The sequence below is a fragment of the Chionomys nivalis genome, chromosome 22, assembly GCF_950005125.1.
Source record: "Chionomys nivalis chromosome 22, mChiNiv1.1, whole genome shotgun sequence".
Classification (NCBI taxonomy): Eukaryota; Metazoa; Chordata; class Mammalia; order Rodentia; family Cricetidae; genus Chionomys; species Chionomys nivalis.
In genome coordinates this window covers 495,211-522,849 of record NC_080107.1, presented here as the reverse complement: position 1 = coordinate 522,849, position 27,639 = coordinate 495,211, and the positions used below count along the sequence as shown (strand labels likewise).

Below are 27,639 nucleotides of genomic sequence, written 5' to 3'. Positions count from 1 at the left end.
TATTTAACATCCTGGTTATTTGCAATAATTTGAGCAGAATTAGCAATGGACCCCATTGTAGATAACTTAGACAATTGTTTAAGTGATTATAGTGACTTAATTTTGATAATTACAGTGTAAAAGTAGGGATTTTTTTAAATGTCCATTTACTTCTTAATATTTGAATGATATCCACAAATGTTTCATCAGAAGCTGAGATGCTTTCAGAAGCTGCTCTAGGCACGAAAGAGACTCTGAATATGATTTCAAAGATCAGAATTATGAATGAAACAAGCTACAGTGATGGTTTGTAGATATTCTAGAGGAATCTCAACTACAGCAACAATCTACTGTATGATATGATATATTGAGTTTTAATAACTTAAATTCAATCTAAAGAACCTTTTCCCTGTGGCTTTTATAGCGTCTTTGACCTCCTTGTTTCTCAAGCTATAGATCAGAGGGTTCAACATGGGAATCACAATGCCATAAAACACAGAGGCCACCTTCATATTCTCCTCAGAGCTGTCAGAATGAGGCTGTAAGTACATGTAAGCGAGGGTCCCGTAGAAAATAGTGACTGCTGTCAGATGGGAGGCACATGTGGAGAAGGTTTTCTTCCTTCCTGCCTTGGAGGACATCTTTAGGATGGCAGCCATGATGTAAATGTAGGAGAGGATAACGACCAGCACAGTGAATGTCAGGTTAAATCCAACAAAAATTAAAATTAGCATGAAGTTAGTGTCCTTGCTGTAACATGAAAGAGTAACAATTGGGGGAATATCACAGAAAAAGTGATTGATTTTTAAATTACAGAAGGACAGCGAAAATGTAAATCCTGTGTGCACTGAGGAGTTTATTGTTCCCATGAGATAAGAACCAGCTACCAACTGGATGCAGACTCGTTGAGACATGATTATGGGGTAGCGAAGGGGCTTACAGATCGCCACGTAACGGTCCACTGCCATAACAGCGAGGAGGTAACAGTCACTGGTTGCAAATATTGCATAAATAAATAATTGTATTAAGCATCCCTCGAAAGTTATTGTTTTATCTTCTGCTATGAAATTTTGCAGCATCTTGGGAGTGATGGCAGATGTGTAGCAGAGATCAACAAAAGCCAGATGTTGTAAGAAGAAGTACATGGGGGTCTGAAGTCTTGAGTCCGTGTTGATGAGGAGGATCATCCCAGTGTTTCCCACCATGGATGTCACATAGATGACAAGAAACACAATGAAGAAAACACACTGAATATCACGTTGGACCCCAAATCCTAGAAGATAGAAGTCAGTAACTTTGGTGTCATTTCCTTGGGTCATGGCTATCAAGAGTCTATAGGTGATAAAAAAAAAAAGGAGCTGAATAATAAAGAAAATCTTTTATTAGATTAAGAAAAGTCTCTATTTTTTACTCCATTCTATACTTTGATATCCATAATAAAGACTCAAAAATGGGTTTGTTGCTTTGCATGTGTATTTTAGTAATGTATTAATTTATAGGCAATGAATACTTCATGGAAAAATCAACTTTGAACATACAATTCTAAGAAATACAAAAATCTCATGCTTTTCCATTTTATTATACATGTATTTATATTTGCATATGACAATATACAAACATAATTTTGACCTTCTCAAAAGGCTATATAATTTTTACACATTTATCATTTTAGCCTCTTAACTGTGCTTCAAACACTTGAAACTAGTAATGAAAAAATGGAGACATTTGTAAAGTCTACACAATTTTGTTGGTTTCGTGATGTTTTTGTACCTATTTGTTCTAAAAGAATCCTCTCATTTTATATATGTAAGAGGCTGATTTGCATTTCCTATGGAGTTGGATGGTTTTCTTTTTAGCTATTACCAAGGTTAAGGGAAAGCCATGTGCTAACATTTTGATCTATATACACTGGTAGTTTATTTTAAAATCGCACGTATCTTTTTTTTTTCTGAGTTATAGAATCTCTGCGCCTGTCTGGGTGTAGAGTCAAGGTGCATCCATATGCGGTCTTTCCCACAGTGGAGAGCTTTCAGCTCCATGACTCGGTGTCTTTACAGTTATTTCCTTCCAGATTGTAAAGCATTGCTCAGGTGGAAGTGTCTATCATCACCCTCAGTGTGGTAGAAACCAGTTCCTGACACACGGATGCACCTGCCTTTTCCTCGGAGAACAGGGATGAGTTTCAGTTCTGATCCCACTTGTGCACTGAGATGATTTCAAAGCCCGTGGTCACACCACTAAACTCTGTCCAATGGGATACGGACAAAGATAACGCATGGGACATCTCAGACTCATCTAGGCTCTCAATCATGTTCCTATGGAAACTGAAATTACATAAATCTCCACTGTCTTTTTTTCTCAACATTAAATGGATCGACATTTAAGAAAGTTTTGTAAGCAATATGTTGGGTGACTGGATACCAGAAAGGATATCAGGTTAAAATTTGATTTTATCAAATAATATAATTTTCATCATAATGGGCAATGGGCCTTTAGTTTTTTTTATTTTTTACTATTATTATTATTATTATGGTTTTTTAAGACAGGGAGCCTGTCCTGGAGCTAGCTCTTGTCAGGGTGGCCTCGAACTCACAGAGAGTCACCTGCCTCTGCCTTCTGAGTGCTGTGATTAAAGGCATGAGTCACCACTGCTGCCTGGCTTTATTATTTACTCTTTATATGATACTCAAGTTCTAGTCAGTATCATGTATTTTTAGTTATGAATTCTGATATCCCACTTCTGTTGCTTATTAAAACCTACTTCAGATGTGTTACAGATATCAACAAAAGCCTTAGGATATGTAGGAGTTGGAAGTCTGGAATCTGTATGGATGAGGAGGATCGTTCCAGCATTATCTGCCATGGAATGAATTTACAGAGCAGGGATCCTCTCTTACTATGCTTTGTTTTACTCTAGCATTTGGTTATTTATAAAGAAACTTGGTAATTTATGTGTAAAAAAATAGGTGTATTTGGATCACAGTTCTGGTGGCAGATGTGTTCAAGAGGAGAGGCTCTATCAAGTTAGAGTCTCATTTGTATTGTTCCATGACAGAAAGTGGATGGTGACAATATGGGGGGACTAAATCTTGGGCATGGCAACACTATTACCTGATGATAGCTAACTCTGTCCTACAGCCATGTCGTTAACTCAATTACAGGAACAGAACCTTTACAATCTAACCACCTTCTCTTAGGAGATGACCTAACATGGTTGCCTTGTGCAATGATTTCAGAGGTGAACCCTGAGGACACATTGATTTTAAAGTAGTTCTTCGTACAGACCCTCTGGAGTTTGGGTTACACGCACTTAGGAGTCGCTTGTGAGTTTCACCATGTGAGTGCTGGAACCACATTTGTACCCTCTGGAAGAGCCCCAGGTGCTCTTAACTATGGAGCCGTCTCTCCAGTTCCTGATTGTCATATTTTAAGGGGATTGTTATTTCAATAACATAGATAATAAAGATTTTTTTAATTAAAAGGCATAAATCTATGAATTTGTAATAACCTCACATTTGTACCTCAAAAGGTGGATTCATGTTTGCTAATTACTGATTTATTAGAGTCAAGAAGAACCAATCCTAAGGACAAAGCATATAATTGTATATATGCTTATAAAAAGCATATAAAGAAAACATATACTTAACTACATTTACCTGCAAAATCCCTGGCTGGTTCAGGAATTGGTATTGACTTTTCTACTGGGAGATGACTGAAAGGAATATTAAAACAATGAGCACTGGCTCAGAGTCCTCTGGAAAGCAATTCCCTAGTTATAATGTTATCAGTACACCACAGACAACAGAGTTTCTATGACTTACAGTGTGAATACCCAACACAGGTTACCTGGTACCTGAAGCCTGGAGATAGAAATAGACGTCATTGGAGGAAGCAGAAACTGAAATGAAAAAGCGTCATCTTTGGGACTCGAAGAACTCCGTTAACCATAACACACCCTTCACAGAGAATAAGTGGAAATTTAATTACTGAAGGGGAAATGCTAGTACTAAAACACTAGGTATTGTTTCCATTCTGAAGTATGCTCAACAGAGGTGAATTATTGTTTGTATAATTATAATTCTTATAAACACACCTTTGCACCTGCAAAATAGTATATAATTAAAGAAATTCCTCATGAACAAATAATACTCCAAGTGTACACACATGGGGGGCAAACACACAAAATAAATGAGTGTAATTGAAAAATGTTGTGGAGAATTCACCAAAATTAAGGGGGAATTAAATGCTATGTGGAAAGATGATTTGTGACTTATCCTGGCTTACTTCTCTCTATTACTCACAGTGCTATATAGAGAGAGTATATAAAGAGAAAACTACTCCCCAGCATTTCATATCAGTGCAGAAGCAAGATTCTTTAAAAACAAAATATCAGCAGTTTAATTTTGACACACATGTAGAATTGCATACACAATCAAGTGGGATTTAGCACATGATTATTCTGGTCTCAGATAGGGAAGTCAGTTGGTGTTATCACATATATTCATATCAGAAAGAAGAAAAATAGTTAAATATGTTTATGGACAAAGACGTTTGGGAAAAATTCAACACTTCTTCACTATTGCAAGGAAAACCTCCTAATATTAGTTCTGAACTTGATGGAAAAAATTACAAAAATCACCATTGATGATTAGAGATGAAATAATTGCCTCCTAAGATCAAGAACAAGATGAATAAATATATCCTCACCCCTGTTACAATATTCATCATACTTCTGAAAGTTCTACCCAGGGCCTAGATATATTAAGGCAGCACATTTTAGGAACCATGGAACATCACTTCTTGCGAAAGACACTATGGTCTATATGCTGAGAAGCTGAAGCTTTCAGAATAAAAGATGACCATGTGGACATCAATAATATTTCTATATAACAATAAACTAGTGGAAATTGAGGAATAAATATATTTTTACTGGTATCTGAAAAATGAAATGTTTAAATATAAATATAATAAAATACACATAAGATTAGTAAAAAATATTGACAGAAATGAAAAATATTAGAAAAAAATGCTGTGTTCATGAGTTGTAACACTCAAAACATTGAAATATGAGTCTTGTCAAACTGATAAACAAATGTGACCATGCCTATTAATTTTCAGACATTCTTTAAAAATCTAAACCAATTGATGAAAAAAATTAAGTGCATAAATCAGGCCCCTCACCATGTCCAAGACCCCCATCATTTGGGTTGCCCAATCTCAGTGGCTGCTTTGCAAAGACTGCCAATTTGTGATTATGTAGGTAATAGGCATTAAAGTAGACTCTACTACTATTATTTTGTAGAATTGAAATGGTATTAAAGCAATTCCCAGTGACTTACCACTGTGCCCTTAGATTAACACATCTCTCAGATCTTACCAGAGAAGCTTCTTTACGCAGTAGATGGCTATGGACTTGTCAAGGTCAGAAAATGAGTCTTCAGGGTTCTCAGCCTTAAATAGCACATTCTTGCCACATCCTCTCCTCCTATGGCTTAGGGATCATCAAGGAAAAGAGGGCACAGAGTGTGTAAGGGACAGAGGCAGTGGGTGACGATACGAACACTGTTTTCAGGGTGCAATAGGACAGTTGTGCAGGTAATCTCACAGCAGTTGTGACAACCACCACAAGACCTGTGCAAGCTCAAGTCAGACGAAATCCCAGGGTGGAGAGAGGAGGTGGCATGAAGCCAGCTCTTAGTTGAAGAGCTGTTGGTAACTGATAACTGTGGAGCAAGGAGCAGTCAGTTTCCATTAAGGGTGTGGCTCCTGGTCAGTTTACAATGCTTCAGTGGGTGATCTCACATATAAAAGTATTCGGGTAGGGCAAATTGGAGTCAATGGGCTTAAAAATGTATGTAAGGGGTGTGGAGCAAGGTTGGGTTTACAAAGAAAGACGGTGTGGATTGTGGAGGAGTTGGGGGGTGAATATGTTAAAAACATATTGCATGAAATTTTCAAAGAATGAATATAAAATGGAAAAGATACATACAGCATTCTACTTGTTTTCAGGGCTTTTGTGCCGCTATGGTAATGAACACTCTAATATTGGAGGGACAAACACACAGGAGAAGCACAGTAGGGTTCCGAAGAGTAAACTGCACACAGGTGTACCCACTCGTTTTTGATGAAGATGCAAAATTATTGAAAAAGGGGAAATTAGAAAATTGGTAAAATATATGAAAAGACTATTTCACCAGAGGGATATGTGTACAAATATATGAAAACCCATCATGTTTATTAGCCATTAGGAAGATGGGAATTATCAACATGATAGGATATTGTCACATGAAGCACGATGAGCTATTCCTGCACAGCCATCATCACTGCTAACATAAAAACGGTGACAATACCAAAGCAGGCAAAGACTCAGAGCTCTGGGTCTTTTATAGATTGTTGTGGGCATAGAAAATGACATAAGCACTTTGCAAATATAATTTTGTAGTATTTAAAGAATCCAAACACACAGTCCAGCCCCTGCACTGCTAGCCAAATTTGCTTACACAAAACTTATGCTCATGTCAAAATGGGAAAATATTTCAAAAAAGCTTCACTGGCAATAATTTAAGTGTCAACAGCTAAAATGTTCTTTAGCAAACTGTTGGTTAAATACATTACATTACCACACCGTGAAATAGCAATCTGTGAGAAAGAATCCCAGGCAAATGCTGGCTCTCCATGACAACACCTAATTTGCAAAGGTTTGTGTATGATTTGGGGTATAATCTTACCAAGATGGCACAATTTTTAAGATAAAGAAGGGACTAGTGATTGACTTGAATTAGAATTAGTAGGTGGCTGGGGTGGTGTGTTTAGCGGGGCAAAGGTGAGAGAAGTTTACACGTAGTCAGATCTCTGATGGGTATTTGATATCTTAATGAATATGGCAGCTACAGGAATCTATCTAAAGAAGGGAGAAAATGCCGTCTAATCACACGGACACAACCAATAACAAATCTGTGGTCTTAATGCCTAGGGTTATTATACAAGATGAAACCATGGAGAGAGAATCATCCAAAGCTGTGGGTGGGATTTGCTACAATATCTTTAAAATTTCCCGTGAATTTGTAAGTCTTTAAAACCTGAAAACAGAGTTTGTAGAGAGGCAAAGAGTCTGCGGTGCAGTAATGCAAGTATCAAACGAGCAAATTTATGCAGACTTCTCAGCAGAGCAACCATTGAGTTGAGCTCATCCAAATGGCTGTGATAACGCATGCCAACCAATGATTAGATGACCCTTTCAATTATTTGTTCTTTACTATCTTTCCCAGGAAGCTCTCAGACATATGAAAACACCCTCATCACACTGTTACCTCACCCATGGTGGAGTGCAGCCTCTTGGCTATAGGTGACATTCTGGGACTCTATCTCTGACCTTTTTGTTCTGCGGCTTCCTGTCCACACTGCAGTGATTACAGCTGATGCTGAAAAATGACATTTACTTACACTGAGTTGCTTGCAGATTTTCTCTCTGCACTTGGTTGAGATGATTGCTGACCAAAGCCTCTGTGTTTCTTCCTCATCAGAGAGTTTATACCTAGGGCCTAAGGGATTTATATTCTCTTGACAATCTGAGGTCTCCAGGGCTGACTGGGAATTGGATAAACAATAATCATTAGTGACTTTAAAACTTAGCACATATTAATCATAATAAAGTGTTTCACTATGATAATTTTGAATGCACATATATTTTGATTATGTTTGTTTCCTATTAATCTCTCTTATTCCCTTCCACTCCCTCGGTTTATCTTTACATTTAACAGCTTGTCATTTGAAATTTATTTGCTCATGTGATTGTGTGAATGGGCACACATATGTGTGTGTGAAGGCGCAGGTACCTGGGAGTGAGTAGAGGTCAGAATGGGACATCGGATACCTAGCAGCTGGAGGTACAGGTGATGTGTGACTTCCAGCTTGTAATGAAGGAGCTTGGACCTGAACTCTCGCCCTTAAGAGCAAGTGTCGTTAACTGCTGAACCTCTCCAGTCTTCTCTTGCACCTAGCTAGTTATTTCTGACTAATCAATTTAAATGTTATGTATAAAGCTTTTTATTTAATGTTACTTTATTTCCAGAAGGGACGCTTCTTTCTCATGCTACCTAGTCTTTAACAACAATTATTATCTCTTGTTATGAATCAAGTACAGCATCTTTTCATATTGTTCAAGGGTCTATATTTATAAAGATAGTGGTGTAGAAAAAAATAGATGCCTATAGAATCAGTGAAGAGAACTCAGAATCTAACCTAAATGGAAGGGCATTTTGTCCCTATTGTGACTGTGTGGGAAAGTGCTTTGTAACATCACGTTGACTATTGGTATTTATTTTAAAAACTGTATTTCTTTATTCTTTCATTTCAACCTAAAAAATTCTGTGTTCTTTTAATTCAGCTGTAGGCAAAGACATGTTTCCACTTGCTCTTTATAAAAAATATTTCTTTCTATGATTATAATTTTCTGTTTGCTTTTCCTTCTTCAAAATCCTCCCATTTTCCTCTCACTGAGTTTCTGTAGCTCTCATTAGTGTAAGCAAACATTATTTGTGTGCCCTTTATAAATGCAGTTGATTTTAGACATCTATTTCTATAAGTATTTTATGTATAATATTAAAAAATACTTTAAGGAGTTCTTCCTTGGGCAGGAAAGAGACAGAGTAGGAATAACAAGGGTAATTACTGACAAATTGCTCTGAAGTGCTGAGAATGTCAGGCATGTGAGATGTATTGGGTAGGAAATACTACTTTAACCATAAGGTAATATTAAAGTGATATATGTATTTATGTGTAGATTTGTGCAAAAATTAGAACCAAGTTCACAGTAGACCTCATTGTAGATGGTTTAGGAACATTTTAATATTAATATTGATATATACCATTAGACAATTTTCTATTAAAATATTTGAAGGAATATTTTTAAAGTTTTATGTATGTTTCCTAAATTTTCTTTTCTTTTCTTTTTTTTTTTTTTTTTGGTTTTTCGAGACAGGGTTTCTCTGTAGCTACGGAGCCTGCCCTGGAACTAGCTCTTGTAGACCAGGCTGGCCTCGAACTCACAAAGATCTGCCTGTCTCTGCCTCCCGTTAAATTTTCTTTTCTATAAAGACTTCCTCCTGAGGAATAAAAGATGCTTTATAAATGACATTACATGAAAAATCAGTTTCAGGAGCAGGTTTTAGGACATTTCTCACAATCTAAGATATTACATATTGATATATAGTGTTGATTCATAAATAGCTGAGCATGTTTTCAGATTCAGGATGATTAAGACTGATAGATACAAGGCTATCAGACATGTTGATATCTCCAGTTTCAAGGCTTTGCATTCATTCTAAATATCCTCAGTTCTGCAGTTGAGTTTGTTGGTTCTTTCTCACTGCCCTTAGTTATTGGACTTCCTGAAGTAATTTTGGAATCCATGTTTCATGTCTTTCCTACTTTTCATCCTTTAACAATTGCTTCAGTTCATGTTTTCTTTTTTCTTTTCTTCAAGATATGGTTTCTCTGTGTAACTGCCCTTTCCTGACTGTTCTGGAACTCTGTAGACCAGGTTGGCCCCTAACTCACAGAGACCTGCCTACCTCTGCCTACCTCTACCTCTCGAGTGCTGGGATTAAATGTGTAAACCACTATGGCCAGGCTCACGTCTTTCTTATTTCTGCTTCTCAGTCAATCTCTTCCATACCAGGCTCACTTTTTACAAATATAGACTCTTAAATGTGCGGTTAGTGATGTCCCTGCTGACTCAGTTCTTTTCATCACTCCCAAGGTCTTTCAACATAAGACTAGACACTTCGGCTCTGTTCACAGGAGCTTTCACAATTTCCCCACTACTGATTGCACTGTTGCTTCTCCTGAAACCAAAGCATTTCCTGCATTGCACTCTGAAATATCCTTCCTGCTTCCCTTTCCTTCCTCACCATTCACCTTCTGAGTGACCATTACTTGTCCTTTGATTTGTCATTGTGGGGAATGCACACGCCCACTCTTCATTGTCTTTCCATTTCGTTCCCATAGAGTATGGGCATAGTTTTCCACGGTCCCTATGTGATGATTAGTAAGTGAACGATGTGTTTGCATGGGATATTATATGTACTTTAAAGGCAAGTGTGGTTTTGTATAATTGTGTGCCCCTGTGGAATTTCTTTTCCTTCCTTCCTTCCTTCCTTCCTTCCTTCCTTCCTTCCTTCCTTCCTTCCTTCCTCCCTCCCTCCCTCCCTTCCTTTCTTTTTTCTTTCCTTCCTCCATTTCTTCTTTTCTCTTCTTCTTTGTTTTTTTTTGTTCCTGTCCTGGAACTCACTTTGTAGACCAGGCTGGCCTTGAACTCACAGAGACCCACCTGCCTCTGCCTCCCAAGTACTGGGATTAAAGGAGTGTGCCACCACCACCCAGCTGCCTGTGGAGTTTTATGGTCTATAACCAGAATCTTCATCAAATAAATGAGAAAAAAATACGTGATTTGTGAAAAAGAAATACAATCTAATTTTTACTTTTTGATAATTGCTGTAAACTGAAAACTAACACCAATAGCAATAACGATAAAGTTTACTGAGAGTTTAACATTTCAGGAGCTTATAATCTAAAAGATTTATGTGTAGTGTTTTGTTCAATATATAAATAAGTAATACTGTATCTTTAGAACTGTCAGTATCTGCATTTTACAGATTAGAGATCTGAGACTCAGCCATTTGAAGGCCCGGTTATGAGGAGTGACTTCAGTGCTTTCTTTAATATGTAAATCACTCTGTGTCATAAGTGTTGTTCATATCTGCATTTTACAGATAAGGGATCTGAGACTCAGGCTTGAAGTAACTTGCCCATGTTCACACAGATAGCACCTATCAAAACTAGAATTTAGGGACTTCGCAAGCTAAGCAATAGTTAAATTTGATAACTGTAGACAAAGTACTACAAGCAACCCAGGACTGCTGGGAGAAGGAGAATTGACTTTCCCCAAGGATGAGGCTCCTTATTGGTTGTGCAATGCAGACTGGTCATCCCTGAAACCATAAACACATAAACAGCAAAACCAGACTCAGCCAGTTGTATTTATATATGTTTGTGCACATACATACACATACATATACCTGCTTTAATATATACTCCAAGAAGACAGAGTTTATACTGATGACATTCAGACTAAATTAAGGAGGTAAGGTAAACTTTGACTCCTAGATTCTTATTGTAATCATTCATGTGAGTTATAGTGTTGTTTAACTGTGATAGAAAAGACACAAAGAAAGGTTTACAATAAAATGCAGTAAAACCAGATATGATTTTACAAAGCAAGAGAGCAAGCAAGCAAACAAACAAGCAAGTAAAATCCTAACCTCAGTTCTCAGTGCAGTTAATATATAACAAAGCATGTCACAAAAGGATTTTAAAGGACTTGGTAAAAACTAAAAAATGGTAAACAACTTCTAACAGAGATCCAAGAAGACAAATGAATCTAACTGGCATTTCCTGGAATTTCCCAGTAGACATTTGCTGGGCGCATCTCTCAGCAGGACAGAGTAGGTGCTGATCTATCATGGCAGCCTGCTGCCAAGGCTAAGGTCCTATTCATTTTGTCTCCTCATTCCTTAAACTGGAGTCCACAAGGATGAGGTTATTTAAGCTATAGACAGCGGCCTGCAGACATGAGCAGGTGTCTTACATTAATTCTAATGCTCTGAGCAGCAGGGAGGCATATGTGGTCTCAAGACTATTCCGTTTCTGACAGTTTATAAACTTGTATTGTGGCAGCATAAATAAGGTGTATTGATTCTTTTCACCTCCAATGCCTACTCGTCGCCTGCTATACCATCATGTTATACAGAGAATATGAAACTGACTTGGTCTCCTGACTCCTGTACTCTTTATTCACCTTCTTTATGTTAGCTAACACTGGAATTTAGCTCTCAATTCCTAAAATATCTATTGATAGGACATTCCCTGAGCTAGTAATTGCTTCCTGAATATTTAAGCAGCCAACTGGACATTTATCTGAGATATTTTTAGTGATACAACTTTATTAGATTTTTCTATTGTCATAATTCCTGCCTGGTTAAGAGATTTTGTTACACAAAGTGGAAAGATAATTATCCATTCAATCATTCAACATCTACTTATGGAGACTTTCACTTAACCCTGGTGCTGCCCTAGATCTAACAGCTAACAGGTTGTAGGGCTGAGGGATAAAGCTCAATGGTACTGCTCTGATTCACATCCTTGGGATCTTGAGCTTGGTTCTGAGAATGACAGAAACACGCACAATGACACATAGACATAGACATACACAGAGAGAGAGAGAGACAGAGAAAGGACAGACACACAGAGAGAAAGACAGCGAGAGAGAGAGACAGAGACAGAGAGACAGATATGAAAAAAGAAATAGAGATTTGATTTGATTTGGGTTCAATGACCAGAAAGCCTAGCATATTTGGTGAGATCTAGGCCAATGAGAAGCCTTGTCCCTCAAAACAAGGTGGATGGAGACTAAGAAATTACTGACTGTTGTCCTCCTCCGTATTCACACACACACACACACACACACACACACACACACACACACACACACCTGCTCATGGATGCACGTACTACATGCACACTTAAATAGGCAACATTATAGGAACTGGGCAGGTTGCGTCTGTGTGTGTGTGTGTGTAGTGTGTATTTGTGTAAAACTGAAAAAGAGGGCACAAATTTTAAGGAGAGGAAAGGGGGTGTGTGGTACATGGCAGGGTCTAGGGGGAGGAAAGATTACTCTAGTTTGTGTCAAGTGGACAAAATCTAACCAGGAGACAAGGTCACATATGCCTATTTAATCCTTTGAACTGGAGCTTGTTTCTATCTCGGGCACTTAGCACTAGCCTCTGATGATGTCAGACTCACCTGCTGTTTTCCTCCTTAGCTACTCTCCTGATGACGGTGGAGATGATAATGATGATGATGGACTATTAGTATTGGATCTTTTGAGACAAGGTCTTCCTATGCAGCCCTTAATTTCTTGGAATTTACTATGTAGACCATGCTGGTCTCTAACTCTTAGTGACCCACCTTCTGCTCCTTTCAAGTTCTAGGATTAAAGACTTTTGCCACCAGGCCTGACCAGCATCCTGATTATGAACATCTTGGCACTGTTCTTTGTTTTCTTTATATTTGATTATTTTGATTTTCTTCCACTCACATGTTGATTAATGGTCTCCCAGAATTTGTAGAGTTTCCTGCTGCTTTCTTTTTATCCAAGTCAATACCTGACCATGCAGGTGTTCAAGAAATATTGTCCAATGAAAGAGAATAATTAAAATACATGAAAAATATATAAGCACGCACAAACTAACACACACACACACATATGTAAATCTGTGTGAAAGTTTGTTCTGCATTGAGTTAATTGGTCTTGCAGAGAAGGTAACTACATTATAATTCTTTAGAAATAAAACTGCAACACGTTTTTATACCATTTATTTTTTACTAAAAATGAGAAAATACACCATTCCATTTGAATTACCTGAAGCTTATTTTTTATAAAGTAACTCCTGGAAATTTACTTTGAAATGCATAAAATAGAATGTGTTAGTAGGTAGATTGAGGTATGGTTAGGTAGAGAGATACAGGATGGAACAAGTTTGCTAAAATATTGATCTTGAAATCATTTGATAACTACAGGAATGTTCACTGGAAAATTCATTTTTTTCTGATTCCAAGCTTTCATAAGCAATCCTGGGAAAGAAAAAAATACCCAAGCATATTCACACTTTCAACAGAATTTAAATCCAAGATTCTGTAATTTCTGCACTCCTAAAATTGAACACAGAGAGTAGCTGGTTATCAAGGAAGCATTCAACAAATTTCTTTATTATATATTAATCAGCAAACAGTATTCCTATGTTTGGTAAGATTTGTTAGAATAACAACTGGGCACTTATATTGTTAACCAGGAGTTATGTAGCTAGAACATTGATTTCTTCTATCCTTTCAAACTAAGATCTGCATTTGGGTTCCAGGGAATTGAGTACAGTCAGAAACTGTAGGTGGCTCATAATTGATACTTGTTGCAACTGGAAAATTCATGTTCTTATTTGTGACTCATAATCCTCTCATTTAAAGAAAGTATCCTCATCCTTGTAAATATGAGTCAGAGGCTTTCTATCCTGTCGGTCTGTGTACTTAGGTCCTCTTTCAATATTGGTAGTTGTACTATGGGGAAAGCCCTGATTATAATAATTGCAATATTAATCTAAGGGTGTTCCCACTAAGCAACCATTCCACTTGCCTGACTTTTGATTATTACAGTCATGTAGTAGTGTGTATAGGCACATAATATTATGCACCATACATAATTTACAGATATGGAGATTGAGGTAAGTGATCTTGATAATTTCACTGTAGAATATAAAACTAATGGTTTAGGATTAGAATGCAAATTCCTGGAGCTAATTCATTTACCTAGCAAAAAAAAAAAAAACTAGTCAAATTGCCATTGCTTAATTATGTTAAGCAAAAATAAAAAATAACGAGGAGGTAGGCTATGTGGGAAAACCATCCAAACAGCATGGATACGGTGAGCCCACAAGACTATGCAGCTGAAGCAGAACTGATGGACCAATAGACAAATCCATAGGAATGTGATCTGGTGGAGAACCCGTATTGCAGAGCTGCAGGAACGCTTGTTTTTGCACAGTCACTGTCAATTCTGTAAAAACCTTGTGAAGCCATGACTCTTCTCCTCTTCAAAATGGGATCCATTCCCCAAATATTCCAGCAGTATATAAATCATTTGTTAAAAAATTCTACCTGTATGGGCAACTGTGTACCTTTGCCACACCTTGAAGGCCTGATGTGAAAGCATTCACTCACCCAAATCTTTGCTCTCATAGTCAAATCTACATAGCACTAGCTCCTTCCTGCCAGCTATCCTATTGACAGGACTTCCACAAAGAAAGGAGCCCTAGGCAGGAGGAACCAAGTAGAGAGAGTACATCTGGATGACCCCTGAATTCTCTAGCAGCAGACTCAGGAAGGTGTAGCCTACTGGACTTTTGCTCTAAGCTAACAAGCTACTAATATTCTCTATTTATTCTTCACCTTGGTTTCAATTAACATAAGGTCATAGCCTGGGAAAGTAACTATTTATGCCTTTAGATTCCTTTTAACCCAGCCAGCTAGACACTGATGCAAATTGAGCACCTTACCTTCCTCCTAATCCAACAAATTGCTATGGTTACCAATGCTATGTCCCAATCACTAGTAAAGGAAGCAAAAGTGTTCAGAGTGCAACAGCCCTGTTGTGTTTTTCTACAATTATTAATCACAAACTTCCAGTTACACTTAAAAAATGTGGTTAGTGCACAGAAACTTCTTAGAGTTTTTACTGATTCTTAACTAATTCTCCAGGTATCTGCAAGTGAGCTTCACAGCCACACCCCCTTTGAGAGGCAAGGTGCCTCCTTGTCAGATGCACAGGTTTCTGTGATTCTGTAAAATGCATGCTTTTTAGCTGTCTGTATATAAACTGGAAACCGTGTGGGATGGGTAGAACAGCGAGAGAACACCAAGAAACATCGAGAGAGCGTTGGAAAAGGCATAGAAAGAATAATGAGACAGCAATAAAAAGGACTTAAGTGAGTTAATTTATTTCTCAGACCTAATCAGTAAGTTTTTGCCGGATATAGTAAAACTTTCTGAACCCTGAGAGGTTTAGTGGGTTTATCCCCAACATAAGCCTCCGTACGTGGGGAGTATGGATTTTAGCTGGCTTGATTCATGTTTGTTACAAATCCTTATATCAGTTTCCCATTCTGCTATTCTATATTTAATGCAGGATCCATCATTCTGAAAGGTTAAGACCCAGCTTGAGTCTCTCCATGGGAAACTACCCTCATATTTAAAAGCTGATGTGTGGAAGTCAGCCAAGATTGACCTTCTTCCTTGTGCTGTTCCTGGTACCTACTACATGCTCCTTTCATGCCTCCTGTGTAGGTCTGCATTCTGGTGAAGCGCACTGATGCAGAGGGCTAAGTGCTATTCTGTGCATGCCATCAGCTTGCAGAAAGCTGTCAGAAATATTCTAAAGATGCTCATACCTTTGAACACCTCACTGAGCTCCCCTTCATTGGGGTTTCTTGGCATGAAAATGAGTGGACATGGAGGGTAGAGTCATATATTCCTAGGTCTGAAATCTACTCCACCAATTTGTGAATTCATACAAAATGCTCATTATCTCTAGGTGTCACATTTTTCATTTTTATAAGGAATTTAACAGTAGCATCTGCCACATAGGGCTGTGGTAATAAATAGAACAATGCCCATTAAATATTATAGCTCATTACCCAATGCCTTGAACCATCAGTAAGAAGTTTGTGGAGTTTGTGAGTGTCTAAAATAATTAAATTTAGGATATCAAAAAGACACTTGTTTTCATCTTCATTGCAGAAATATTTATTATAGTTAAGATGTGCAATTAACCTGAATATTCATCAGTAGATTAATGAATTAAAATTCATATGTACAAAGAATGTTATCCAGCTTCAGGAGAGCAGAGGATCATGCAATAAACAATAGTGTGAATTAATCTCAAAGATAACACACTAAATGAAATGAGAATATAAAAGATATAGCACCATTTTATTTTTTAAATATTTATTTATTAGCTCATTCCCTTGTGTGTGCCCATGCACACATGTGTGCCAGCAATGTGTGGCATTAGGGAATAGTTTGCTGGAGTTGTCTTGACCGTGCAAGACTCAGAGACTGAATTCAGAGTGTCAGTCTTAGCGGCAAGTACCTTTGCCCATTGAGCCATCTTACTGACCCTATAAATGCTTTTTAAATTCTCAATAAAGCTTATTTCTATCTGATTGGAAAGAATTACATTAACATATTTTTGAAATCAGAAAAACCTTGCATCATGAAAAAATGTTAATGGTACTCTAGCTACGGAGTAATTTTAATTTGTCTTGTTGTTGCCAATCAATAAAATTATCATCTTTCTGAATTCCCAACCAAATAATTTTATTTCCCATGGATGATATTTGGTGTTTGTGTTGGGTGAGGTGTTGGCTATGTTTATTTTTCTCGCTTAATTGTTCCATAGAGGTAGAGAGCCGAAACATGCTGTTTTTGCAACTACTCTGGTGAATAATCACAGAATGGGAGAACTGGTTCTGTAGGTAACTTTACTTCTGCCCTTCAAACTCCAGGAATCGGATATGTGGGTCAAAAAGTAAAAGAGGCTTAACTATCCTGGCTCTGGAGTCTTTCAGTGAAATGACCTTGATAGCTATATTATAGGCGTACTTTTTAGGGGATTCCCAATGAACTTGTAATAAAGATAATCAGCTCCTCCACTCTGAACCTCTCTGGTCTTTGATCCTGCTGCTTTTTAAGTCTTCATCTTCTTTTGCCCACAGAGTCTTTTCTCTTGATCTCAATGTCTGACTTGTTCTATCCCCTCACATTTTACAGAGCTGAGCTGTCATTCATCTCCCTTCATACTGTCACATCTTTTCACAACATCCTCTATCCCTAATTTTGTTTCTATAATTCCCTAGGTTCCTTTTCTAACTACTCTTATGAATTGTGATACAGCATATGGCTCAGTGTATTTTTTGGCAATGCTCAGGAATATAGAGCATCATATTGGAACACTACAAAAGTTTCACACTGACAAGCTGTGTAACTTATAAGATTTACATAAATTCTTAGAACAACACAAATTAACAAAACTGAATCATGCAGAATAGGAAATATAAAAGATTAATAAGGAGTAAAGATATCAGAGTAGGGTGGTAACCCAAACCTTCCAAGAAGGAAAAGCCCAGGACTCGCTGACTAGATCTATTTCTTATTTATTCAATTAATTTTCATTTCTCCAATATAGTCTCTCTACATTTCCTAACATTTCTTTAAAAATTCACAGTAATACAATGTTTGCAGAATTTCAAGGGCAGCCAGGTTTTAATACTGACTAGGAATTCCTTTGAGGTAATTGGGTTTGGACAGCAAAAACTCTTTGCTTTTTCTAAGGACTCCCTTCCCCCCTCCCAAAAAATACCCAAGTAAAAGCAGTGCTTGAGAGTATCTAGGAACTGAACAAGATACACCTAGGGACACCCACCAAATTGCAATTTTACCCCACATGCATGTCTGAGTCTAGGCAGGAGAAATTACCCTTGACTCTACTAACACTGGGAAGAATCACTGAGTCAACAGAGTTCTGAATTCTTCTCATCTTCTTGCTCAAATTTCCCATTGGACATTATGACCAATTCATAATCATAACTCTCTTCTCCAGAGAGCTGATTCCTATTTTCTTACCTTTGGTATGTGTGTTTGTGAACCTGCAGAAACAGTGAGGAATCAAATGTGCTGTTCTTTGCAAGGAATTCAGTCAGTATGCAAATAAATCTGGAGTATTTTTAAGACCTTTGGGAGAGTGAATGACATGAAAGCCTACCGAAGACTTTAGACAACAGATCAGCCAGCAACACTGGTTTTCTTAGAGCTATAGAAGAAAGCCTTGTCCTGACATGTTTTCTCCCTACAAGTAATGTCAAGTTTTGTTATATCCTTTATGAATAGTTTAACAAAAGAAACCAGTGTGGTCGGAAAATGTCCACTCATTAGTGTGTGCCTTTTAGTAAACCAACAGACAGAAGATCCTAAGAGATCACTACAAACAATTATCAAAAGTGAGAAAATCTGTAAAAGGAGGGCAAGTTCCTAGAAATATGGGCTGAAACCAAGACTGGACAAAAGAATAGAAAAAGTGATCACTTGTGAAACTCACTCATGAGAGAGAATGGTTATGAATAGGCTGAATTTGCTGCTTGAGAAAATGGCTTAATATAGCCCATAGTTCTTCCCTTCACCCAAGTGATCCAGTAAGTGATTCCCATTTGGGGACTTTTATTTTGTTGGGTGGGGAGTGAGAAACCTAGTCCTGTATTCAAGAAACACTATGTTCTTTAGTCAAACAGAAACACCTTTAAACAGATATTCTTTATTAGCTGTTACTGGGATTGGGATTTGTTAATTCTTTAAGGAGACTTTAGAGAAATTCTAATTTCTTCACATAGAAACACACGCATGTGTACACTAACTACACATATGTTAGCCACAATACAGAAAATCCAAGATGAAGATGAACATACGAAGTGTTAATTATGACAAAATTTTAAAGAAGTTTACTTATTTGAAAGGAAGTAAGCAAAAATTTGTATTTCAGAAGGATTGTCTTAAATAAAAAAATTCTCTTCTAAGAACCATTACACTGATTTCCAGTGGACTTTGCCAGAGATCTTTATTAATTTTCTTCATTCCATTTATGTCCACATCATCTTATACTCCATCTGGAAACAGTCTTGCTAGGTCTATTGGAACAAAGTCCAAAATTCTACTTAAAAAGTAGAAACGGTGAACTACCATTTCCCTTTGATTAGTCTGACCAAAGTCACCTGTGTTTATTCCTCCTTTCAGTTATAGAGGAGACCTTCAAAGTTTACATGTGCCTTTGGGATTCACATTCCTGGCACACTCAGCGGTGCCAACACTGCCAGTTAATTCTCAGTTAATCAGAGAAAAGCTCTTGCATGGCCACCACCCCCTCTAGAGATACCAATAAGTGTACAACTCTCCATCATTCATAGTAAGCTTCCATCCAGAGTGCAGCAGACTTCTTTAAGGACCTAGAGGAGTAAACAAAATTGTCAGAAAATAAAACTCAATGCAAAGGAATTTCCCATGAAATTTTTTTGGGTGCTTTGCTTGTTTTAAGAAAATGTAGTTTCTAGCCACATTTGATAAGTGTCACTGTCTGTTCATCAGAGAAGGACATCAAATTCACTGAATTCCCTTCAGCAGATGAGTTTGGCTTTCTTCAGCAAAGTTTGAGTTTTGTTTTTATTTTACTATTTTTACAACTGTACTTATATATTAACTCATACCATATTCACCTACCTATCTATTTTATAATAGAAAATCTATTTCTAGGATCTTCATAGGTAATATCAAAAGAGACAGAAACAAATCCTTTTCATATACACTCTTGGCCTTAATTGAAAGATAAGCATTAAATAATTGTTTACTCAGCAAGCTTTTTAATCAAGGCTATGACAAAGACTGTGATAAGGATAGATTTATTTAGTCTTGAGACCAGTGAAGGCTGACATAAGGGGAAATTGCAATGAGCCTTAGAGAGTGGTAGGGAACTGAGAAGGTGAAATGAGAAGTAGTTTTGAAGCATGTTGCAGGCAGAAGAAACATGACAAAGGGATGAGATACTCAGGCATAGGGAGTTTTGGAGCAACTGAAGGTAGACCAGATATCTGCATGACAAAGAGGAAAAAGGATGTGGAGAAACTGACAGAGGCAGATGAGATCAGATGTGACCATGATGGCCTTTATAATATTCCTCTGGTATTTTAAAAAAGAGAACTTTATTAAACTCAGACTAGTGGTCATAAATTTGTCCAGTACCATGTCCTGCAGGGAAATGCATACATATGCACATTGATTTGCTTCTAGACTTACGAGGCATGGCTGGTTACCCAGACTGATTCATGCCATTAAATCACTCTAGGTGGTAACAATTTCTCCAGTGGATCAAAAGATTTGATGGTCATTCCTATCATGTTAAAGTCTAAAGCATGTCCAGGGATCTATATGGAATAAAAAGACAAATCCTACATAATCATGATTTCAAGAAATTTGAACTATGTAGGACACTGGGGTATTTCTACTAAGAAATACCTAGAGTCTAGTAGATAAATAGTAGATATTTATATGTCATTATTATTGTCAATACTGGTGTCTCTTCATGAATGAATGGTTGTTGGATGAAAGATTCAAAGGTTTCTGAAAAGCTTGGAAGAAAGGGAAATTAGAGCTATGAGCAAAGATAAATTATGTTATTACCTGACAATATCTCCAAATGCCTTCAATATGGGCTTATTTATATACTGCAATCCATGCTTGGCACACAGTGACTTTACCAGAGGTGCCACTTTGTGATAATTATGGCGTGGCATTGTTGGGAAGAGGCTAAGAAAACAAACAGGAGATGTGAAACTTACACCTGAAGAGAAACACAAAGAAGTTTTATTTATTTCTAAATAAACTCTCACTAATAATGCAGACCCAACCTTGACCTCGCACAAGCTTTCTAGCAAGCCAGATTGCCTACTCCCCAAGCTTTTATCTTTCAACATCTCTGTAAGTCATGTGGATGACAAGCATTTGGGAAGTGCTAAGAGAATAAATATTAGCTCCATTTAATATACTTAGTCTTGGTCAGGTCAAATGAGAATATGGATAAGCTAGCATTTTGAATTACCTGGGAGAGCAAAAGATTACATCTTTCCCATTCTTGACTCTCTTTCATTCTTCCTATGTAAAACGTATCTGTTGAACAGTCAAGTATTCACTCACTTGGGTCTAGCTGTGATATTTAAAAGTAAGTTGGTCCTGCCTCAAGCAATGTTACATACTTTGTCTCTCTTTGAGGACTGGATGGGAGTGGGGTGGAAGGAAGATGGGGAAAGTGGGAGATGGGGAGGGAGAGGGAACTGGTATTGTTATGTAAAATAAGATTGTTTTAAATCGGAAAAAAAGGAATGCAAAAAAAGTTCTCAGATTGGAATTTGTGGCAAGAAGGTATGACTTTTATCTAAGGTTTGGCCCTAATTAGACAAATAATCTTCCTGGATCTGAATGCTTTCTTTAACAAAAATGGATTGTGGTTCTTTTTTTTCTAGGGTGTTCAAGGATTGACTAAGAATGAGAAAACAGCATTAAGAACCTAAGAGTTTCTTTCTCTGACTCCTAGATGCAGCTTCACAGAAGGAATCATGAGAAGCATCTTGCTGCATATTCTGGGGAAGATGAGCTATCCAAGTATTATCACTTTCCATTTCTTTAATGCATCTCTATGTAACTGATTGGGAAAGTACCTTCAGATTCACCTGAGAATTGCAAAAGTGACTGGATTTCATTGATGATTATTTAATGATAGTTACATTATTATACTTAAATTTCAATAAAACGTGGTTACTCAGTGCTATACTTTTTCTTAGGTTTCATTAGCAAATAAAATATGCATGGGCACATGCACTCATCCATCCACATACCTCCCTCCTCCCTGACCTATAGACGTCACCAGTTCTCAATACTCGTAATATATGGAAGCAAAGTTACTAGTCCATTTCTCTTATTCCACTTCGCTTTCCACAACCTTTAGATTTCCCCTTCTTTCCTTCCCAACACAACCACTGGCACTGATGGCCAGCAGTCTTTAGAGAACCTTGGTTAAACTTCTTAATTCTCTGAGGCTCTTCACTGAACGGTTGCTGACTCTGCTATATTGGGTCAGCGCTGGCTACATAACGGATCATATGCTTCACTTACTGATGTTCAATTTGGAAGTTCAAGTGCCCAGTGAACCAATCATTGAAAAATGACTGCTCAATATTGCAGGTGGCCACAATCTGTCAAGAAAGAGCTTTCATTATCTGTAAGTGAGCGCAAGTGTTAAAAATGCTACTTATTTCATGGAATCATCTATTAACCCTGGGTTGTTATTTGTTTATTTTTAGTAACTATGAGCGATACACAACAAAGTCCTACCCTTCATGAAGCTTACCATTTAAAACACACTAAAATATTTTGCTAAGAAGAAGTACATAGGAAGGAATATATAGGATTGAAGAAGAAAATGTTACAGCCATTCCTTAGACACAGAAGAGTAAGCAGTCATGAATGAGGAGTTTGGTTGAGATGAGTTTTTTTCTTTTTTTAAAGAAATGTTGTGGAAAATATATGGTTAGGACTTGAGGTATTCTGAGTGATATAAAATAATAAATATTAATAAAGTCTACAATTAAATTACAGGATTAAGTACCAGGTAGGAACATGTTTATAACATGGGAATGTCTTAAAAGCCCTACTTTATAATATATCATCAAAAAAGTATTAATACTCACATAAATGAAAGGTCAAGTGTTCTGGGAAACAATTAATATAAACGGTATGTAAATCTAACATGAATGTGGGAAGCACCTAGTCTAACTAATGACTAAAGAAATTAGTAAAAACTAGAAGATACAGAAGTAGTTCTTTGACTGAACGCCCGAGAACCATTCTTCGACTGTAAAGGGTGAGGTTCTCTGAGTTTGCGTATGAGCCTGGAAATAAACGAGATAATGACCAAATTTTCAATTACTGTAACAGAGCCAGTGGAAAGGACCTTGAGTTAGGAGGCAGGAATGTTTTGGGTGGGCCACCACTTTGCTAAGCATTAGCTGCATGTGTGGTGAGCACACCATGCTCCCTCTCTGAAATGTGTGGTCCATATAGTAAGATTGTCATTTCTAGCCGGGCGGTGGTGGCGCACGCCTTTAATCCCAGCACTCGGGAGGCAGAGGCAGGCGGATCTCTGTGAGTTCGAGACCAGCCTGGTCTACAAGAGCTAGTTCCAGGACAGGCTCCAAAAAACCACGGAGAAACCCTGTCTCGAAAAACCAAAAAAAAAAAAAAAAAAAAAAAAAAAAAAAGATTGTCATTTCTAGGGTCCCGCCTGGTGTACAACTCATCCTAGAATTTTGAGTCTTATATTTACTTGAAAGGCTTTGTTACATGAGTGATTAGAATAGGAAGTCAGCACAATTTTCTATGAATTCCTGGGTAATTAATCTTATCTTTATATTTTTTTAAACACCCATTTCTTACCAAAATAGAATTATAGCACTTCCTTCATTTTCCTTTTACAGTCCTTCCCAAATATTCTCCCCCAACTTCTTCAATGTCCCACTCTATTTTCAAAGTTATAGCCTTTTCCTTTTCATTACTGTTGTTACATATATATGTCCATGTATGCACAAATATATGCATTATTGTTTGTGTGTATATAGTTTCAGGGCTAGTCATGTTGTATTGAATAAAGGAGTGGTTTAGAGTTTGAACACTAAATTTCTTAATTTTATCATCAGTAATTTTGTAATAGCAAGGAAGTGGCCATGGATAATATATAAATAACTGAACATGATAATGCTTCAGTCAAACTTTATATGCACAATCAGTGGGTTAGATTTGGCTGTTGGATTACAGGTGATTGACTTGTACTTTGCACACAAGATTCTATAATTAAACTGCTTAGGTTTAAAAGCTGCTGCAATCACTTATTAGTTGTGTGCCCACATATAGGTTACCAACCTTTTTTACAAGTCAGTTTTATGGTTTTGTAAGGTGAGAATCACCATTATGTCCTCCTTGTGTAGTTAAATACAAACCATCGCACAGTGCCTGTCCTCAGGAAAGTGCTTTATGAAGGCAAGTTATCATTATTATTTAAGGCAAGCATATTCTAAGACCGTCTGGCTAGAAGGATTATCCCTTGGGAATGCCATCATCACCTGAGTGCTGAGCCAGTCGTAATTCTCATCCTTGCTCATTTTCATTGGTATGTGACTCATCTGAGTAACGTAGGCAATCCAGGGACTCTCAATAAACCTTTGGAGGAATACAAAGTGGTCTTGGTGACTCCTTTGGTGTGTTTTAGTTGAAATCACTGAGCTTGCATGACCTCTGGCTGAACTGGCCAAACACTGGAGACAATGAACGAGGTTCTAAGGTTCGAACGGCAGTCCATTTCCTCTTTGAATGCCAATTCTCACTAGAGTTGACACACGAGTATTTGACAATATGCTTTCTTCTACTTCCTAACTCACAGGAGCACTGCCTGTAAGCAGTCTACTCTTGCTTTGGTGCAAGGATGAAATATACCAGTGGCTGAGTGCTTGCCTGGCATGCGTGAAGCCCAGTTCAATTCCCAGCACAAGAAAATTACCAGGTTCTCTAAGGGCATTTGTAAAGCAATTGACAGTTTGCCATCAGATAGAGTTGGGTTCAAGTTCTGTCTTGGCACCTTTCTTGGCCCTTACTTGTTCTGTTACCTTAGGCAAGTGATTTAATCTCTTCAAGCTTCAGTTCCCTGAGCGGAAAGAAAGAAAGATGATACTATCTACATCATAAGACTGTGTGGGGATTACATCAAACAAAGCGATGACTGTCAAGCCTTTAACCTGTTGTTTGATGCACAGTTGCTCTCATTATCCTTATAACTAGTAGGCGTTTAGTGTAACAATGCAGCTGAATGAGAAAGAAACAAATTAGAAGTTTGGGAAGAGCTATGCATGCAAAATAGTGGTTTGAAGCCCTTTTGGTTTGGAGAAAAATCTCTTGTCATGATAGAGGTTAAAATTTTTCTTGCTTAATGATGATTCTTGACAGAGTTTATGGTGTCAAACCACTTAAGCTACAATGCCCTCAAGAACAACTGGCATGGCTTAGTTGGGAATCTAAAGAAGAAGGGGAGATTCAACCGGGACAAATTCTTAGAGGGAGCTTGTGTTGTTCAATCCTTTAAACTACTACCTTTCATCTTGCTTTCAACTTCTCATGGCAGTGGACCATGCTGTTATCATATTTTACTAACTACAAATGTTTCTGGTAAAAATAAGGTTATGGAAATAAAAAATATTCTTACTTGACCAAATATATGAGCAACACCGTTCCAAAAATTCCATAGAAATGTCCAAATGTGATGAAATACCGAAGGTAAAAGGTGCTGACCCAAGCAATGTCCTACAGAGATAAGCATTTCGGTGAGAAGTCTTAAACATGGTTTCAGATTCCATTCTTTGGATACTTTCTCAATCAGATGTCCTGTTACTTGAGTAAGCTACACCTGGAGAACACGCAGAACTTTCAACTCATTTTCTATCTGGTCTAGGTTTCGAAGATGGGATAAGTAACTCAACTCACCACCCAGTACTTTCGAAGGTACATCACTTGCATGGACTGAAGATTGAAGTAGACAGGCATGAGGAGGGGAAGAGCAACTGAAAGAGATCCGAAAGAAATTTGATGGATAAATGAGCAATGTGAACCCTGGTGCAAGTCAGTAGGTGTTTGTCTATTCTACATGCCCTTCCTAGAGGGTTGGCTTTGAGAAGGGTTGATATCCAGAACCACATTCTGGACTCCACTGGGCTTTCACACATCAGGGACAGGGGGAATAATTTGGCCAACAATTCCAGGTGCAAGTTTCCCAAAGTAGCTAATGAAATCGTGTAGGTAAGAGTCATTCTGATAGACACTTCCCCATTCTTCTGTTGTGATCTTTCAAGGTTTTCTTAGGTTCTGGAATCTTTTAGGCTAAGTCCTCAGAGATTGATTCTGTCACAATACTTCAGTATGACAGGAATGAAGTCCGTGTACTCATTTTCTGGACAGAGAGATATCTACCTGATTTTCTCATCACATCAGTAAGGCTTACAAGAGCACAAAACAATCTCTGAGAGACTCAGACTTTGGACCAATATTTTCTCCCTGGTCAAACTTTAGCTAGCTTCCTTTGAGCTTCATTCTCCTCTAGATCCCAAGCTTGATGGATGAGGATTGCTAATTGTCAGCACAATTGATTTCACACGTACTCACTGTAGCAGCTCAAAGCCAGGACACTCAGCTTCCTTAAAGTTCCCACTTGGAAAAACCAAATGCTGCCAGAACAATTGACTTTGTCCCATCCCCACTGATAAGAGGAACCTGGAATCATTTTCCATAGAGAATTATTTAGACTATGTCTAACTGCAAATCATTTCTCTCTTCTTTGAGATTTATTTGCTGGAACTCAAGGAACAGGGGGCCTTCCTCTTGAAATATTATAAACAAAGCCTCTTTTACAATGGGAACAAAGCCCAGCACCAGTGATCACCAGTTACAGAGATGGTCTAACTGTATCACACTCCTTTCCACCGGGAGGTCAATATCTTTCAATGCATTTCTTTAGTATTTGGAAAACTTTCCCTCCTCGCCATTTGTTTCTGCAGAGTTTAGCTTAACTGGTACTGAAGCTCCTCTCTCCTTTTGTATTAGTCTGAATAAAATTTTCCTAGTCATCATTAACAAGTTCATGGCCATGTTTCTCTGTGACAACTGGAGTCTGACTTATTTATACGTAAGAGGCTCAACTGGCATTTCAAAGAGAAGCGGCACCAAGAAACCATGGAGGGTTTGTGGCATAGGCATCCTGGAGTGAGTTTATACTCTTTACTCACTGTTTATAAGCTAAGGGAATATTTAACAGTTACAGAAATGTGATGTAAAGACATAGTACTTAGCAAAGTTCAGAGAATAAATGTATTTTGTGAAACTACATATCCATTTAGGCAGGTGGCAGCTACGATTTGGAATTTGGCATAAAAAGAATGCAATGATGGGTACAGGGTAGAGACACCAAATCCCAGTGTGGAAGAGAGATGCAGCATGGGTAGCCCTACTTGACAAATAATTCATCTAATGGCCATCTTCCATAGGCATGTTACAAGTGACCACTAGTTCCCTCAGTGGGCAAAGAGGCCACTGTGAGGGTTTCTGTCTCAGAAGTATTGAATTATATGGCTGGGCAATCATTTATTATGATGGACTTTTCCTGTGCATTATAGGATTTTTGAAATTATCCCCCTTCCCTTCCATACTGAGAAGCAAGAAGTCTCTAGACCTTGTTCAAATGTCCCCTGAGAGAACATATCCTCAGTAGACAACCTGTGGTGTTCAGGTGGTGTTTGTTTCCTTCCCTGATGTTAGTGTGTTTTTAGATGTGCAAGTATGTTTTAGATTGATGGGCCCTGG

The 27,639-nt window shown here is 37.7% G+C and overlaps 2 protein-coding genes across 2 annotated transcripts in view; both read right to left on the bottom strand.

Annotated features, from left to right (window-relative positions):
* Positions 1-353: 353 nt before the first annotated feature.
* Positions 354-1,298, bottom strand: LOC130864881 (putative olfactory receptor 5AK3). Its single transcript, XM_057755714.1, has one exon. It carries the CDS (start codon positions 1,296-1,298, stop codon positions 354-356), a length of 945 nt encoding a protein of 314 aa, XP_057611697.1.
* An 18,293-nt stretch (positions 1,299-19,591) lies between these two features.
* Positions 19,592-27,639, bottom strand: part of LOC130864864 (fatty acid desaturase 2-like protein FADS2B) — a 34,372-nt gene continuing 26,324 nt past the window's right edge. Inside the window, exons 7-12 of the mRNA XM_057755688.1 lie at positions 25,771-25,847; positions 25,493-25,590; positions 24,360-24,456; positions 22,357-22,436; positions 20,869-20,994; positions 19,592-19,640 (exon numbers count right to left, since the gene is read on the bottom strand). Of these exons, the coding sequence (XP_057611671.1) occupies positions 19,592-19,640; positions 20,869-20,994; positions 22,357-22,436; positions 24,360-24,456; positions 25,493-25,590; positions 25,771-25,847 (527 nt within the window). The remainder of the gene's footprint in view (positions 19,641-20,868; positions 20,995-22,356; positions 22,437-24,359; positions 24,457-25,492; positions 25,591-25,770; positions 25,848-27,639) is intronic.

What these genes read in the sequence shown, in the direction of transcription:
- LOC130864881 (XM_057755714.1), bottom strand. Translation starts at nt 1,298, where the DNA reads ATGACCCAAGGAAATGACACCAAAGTTACTGACTTCTATCTTCTAGGA.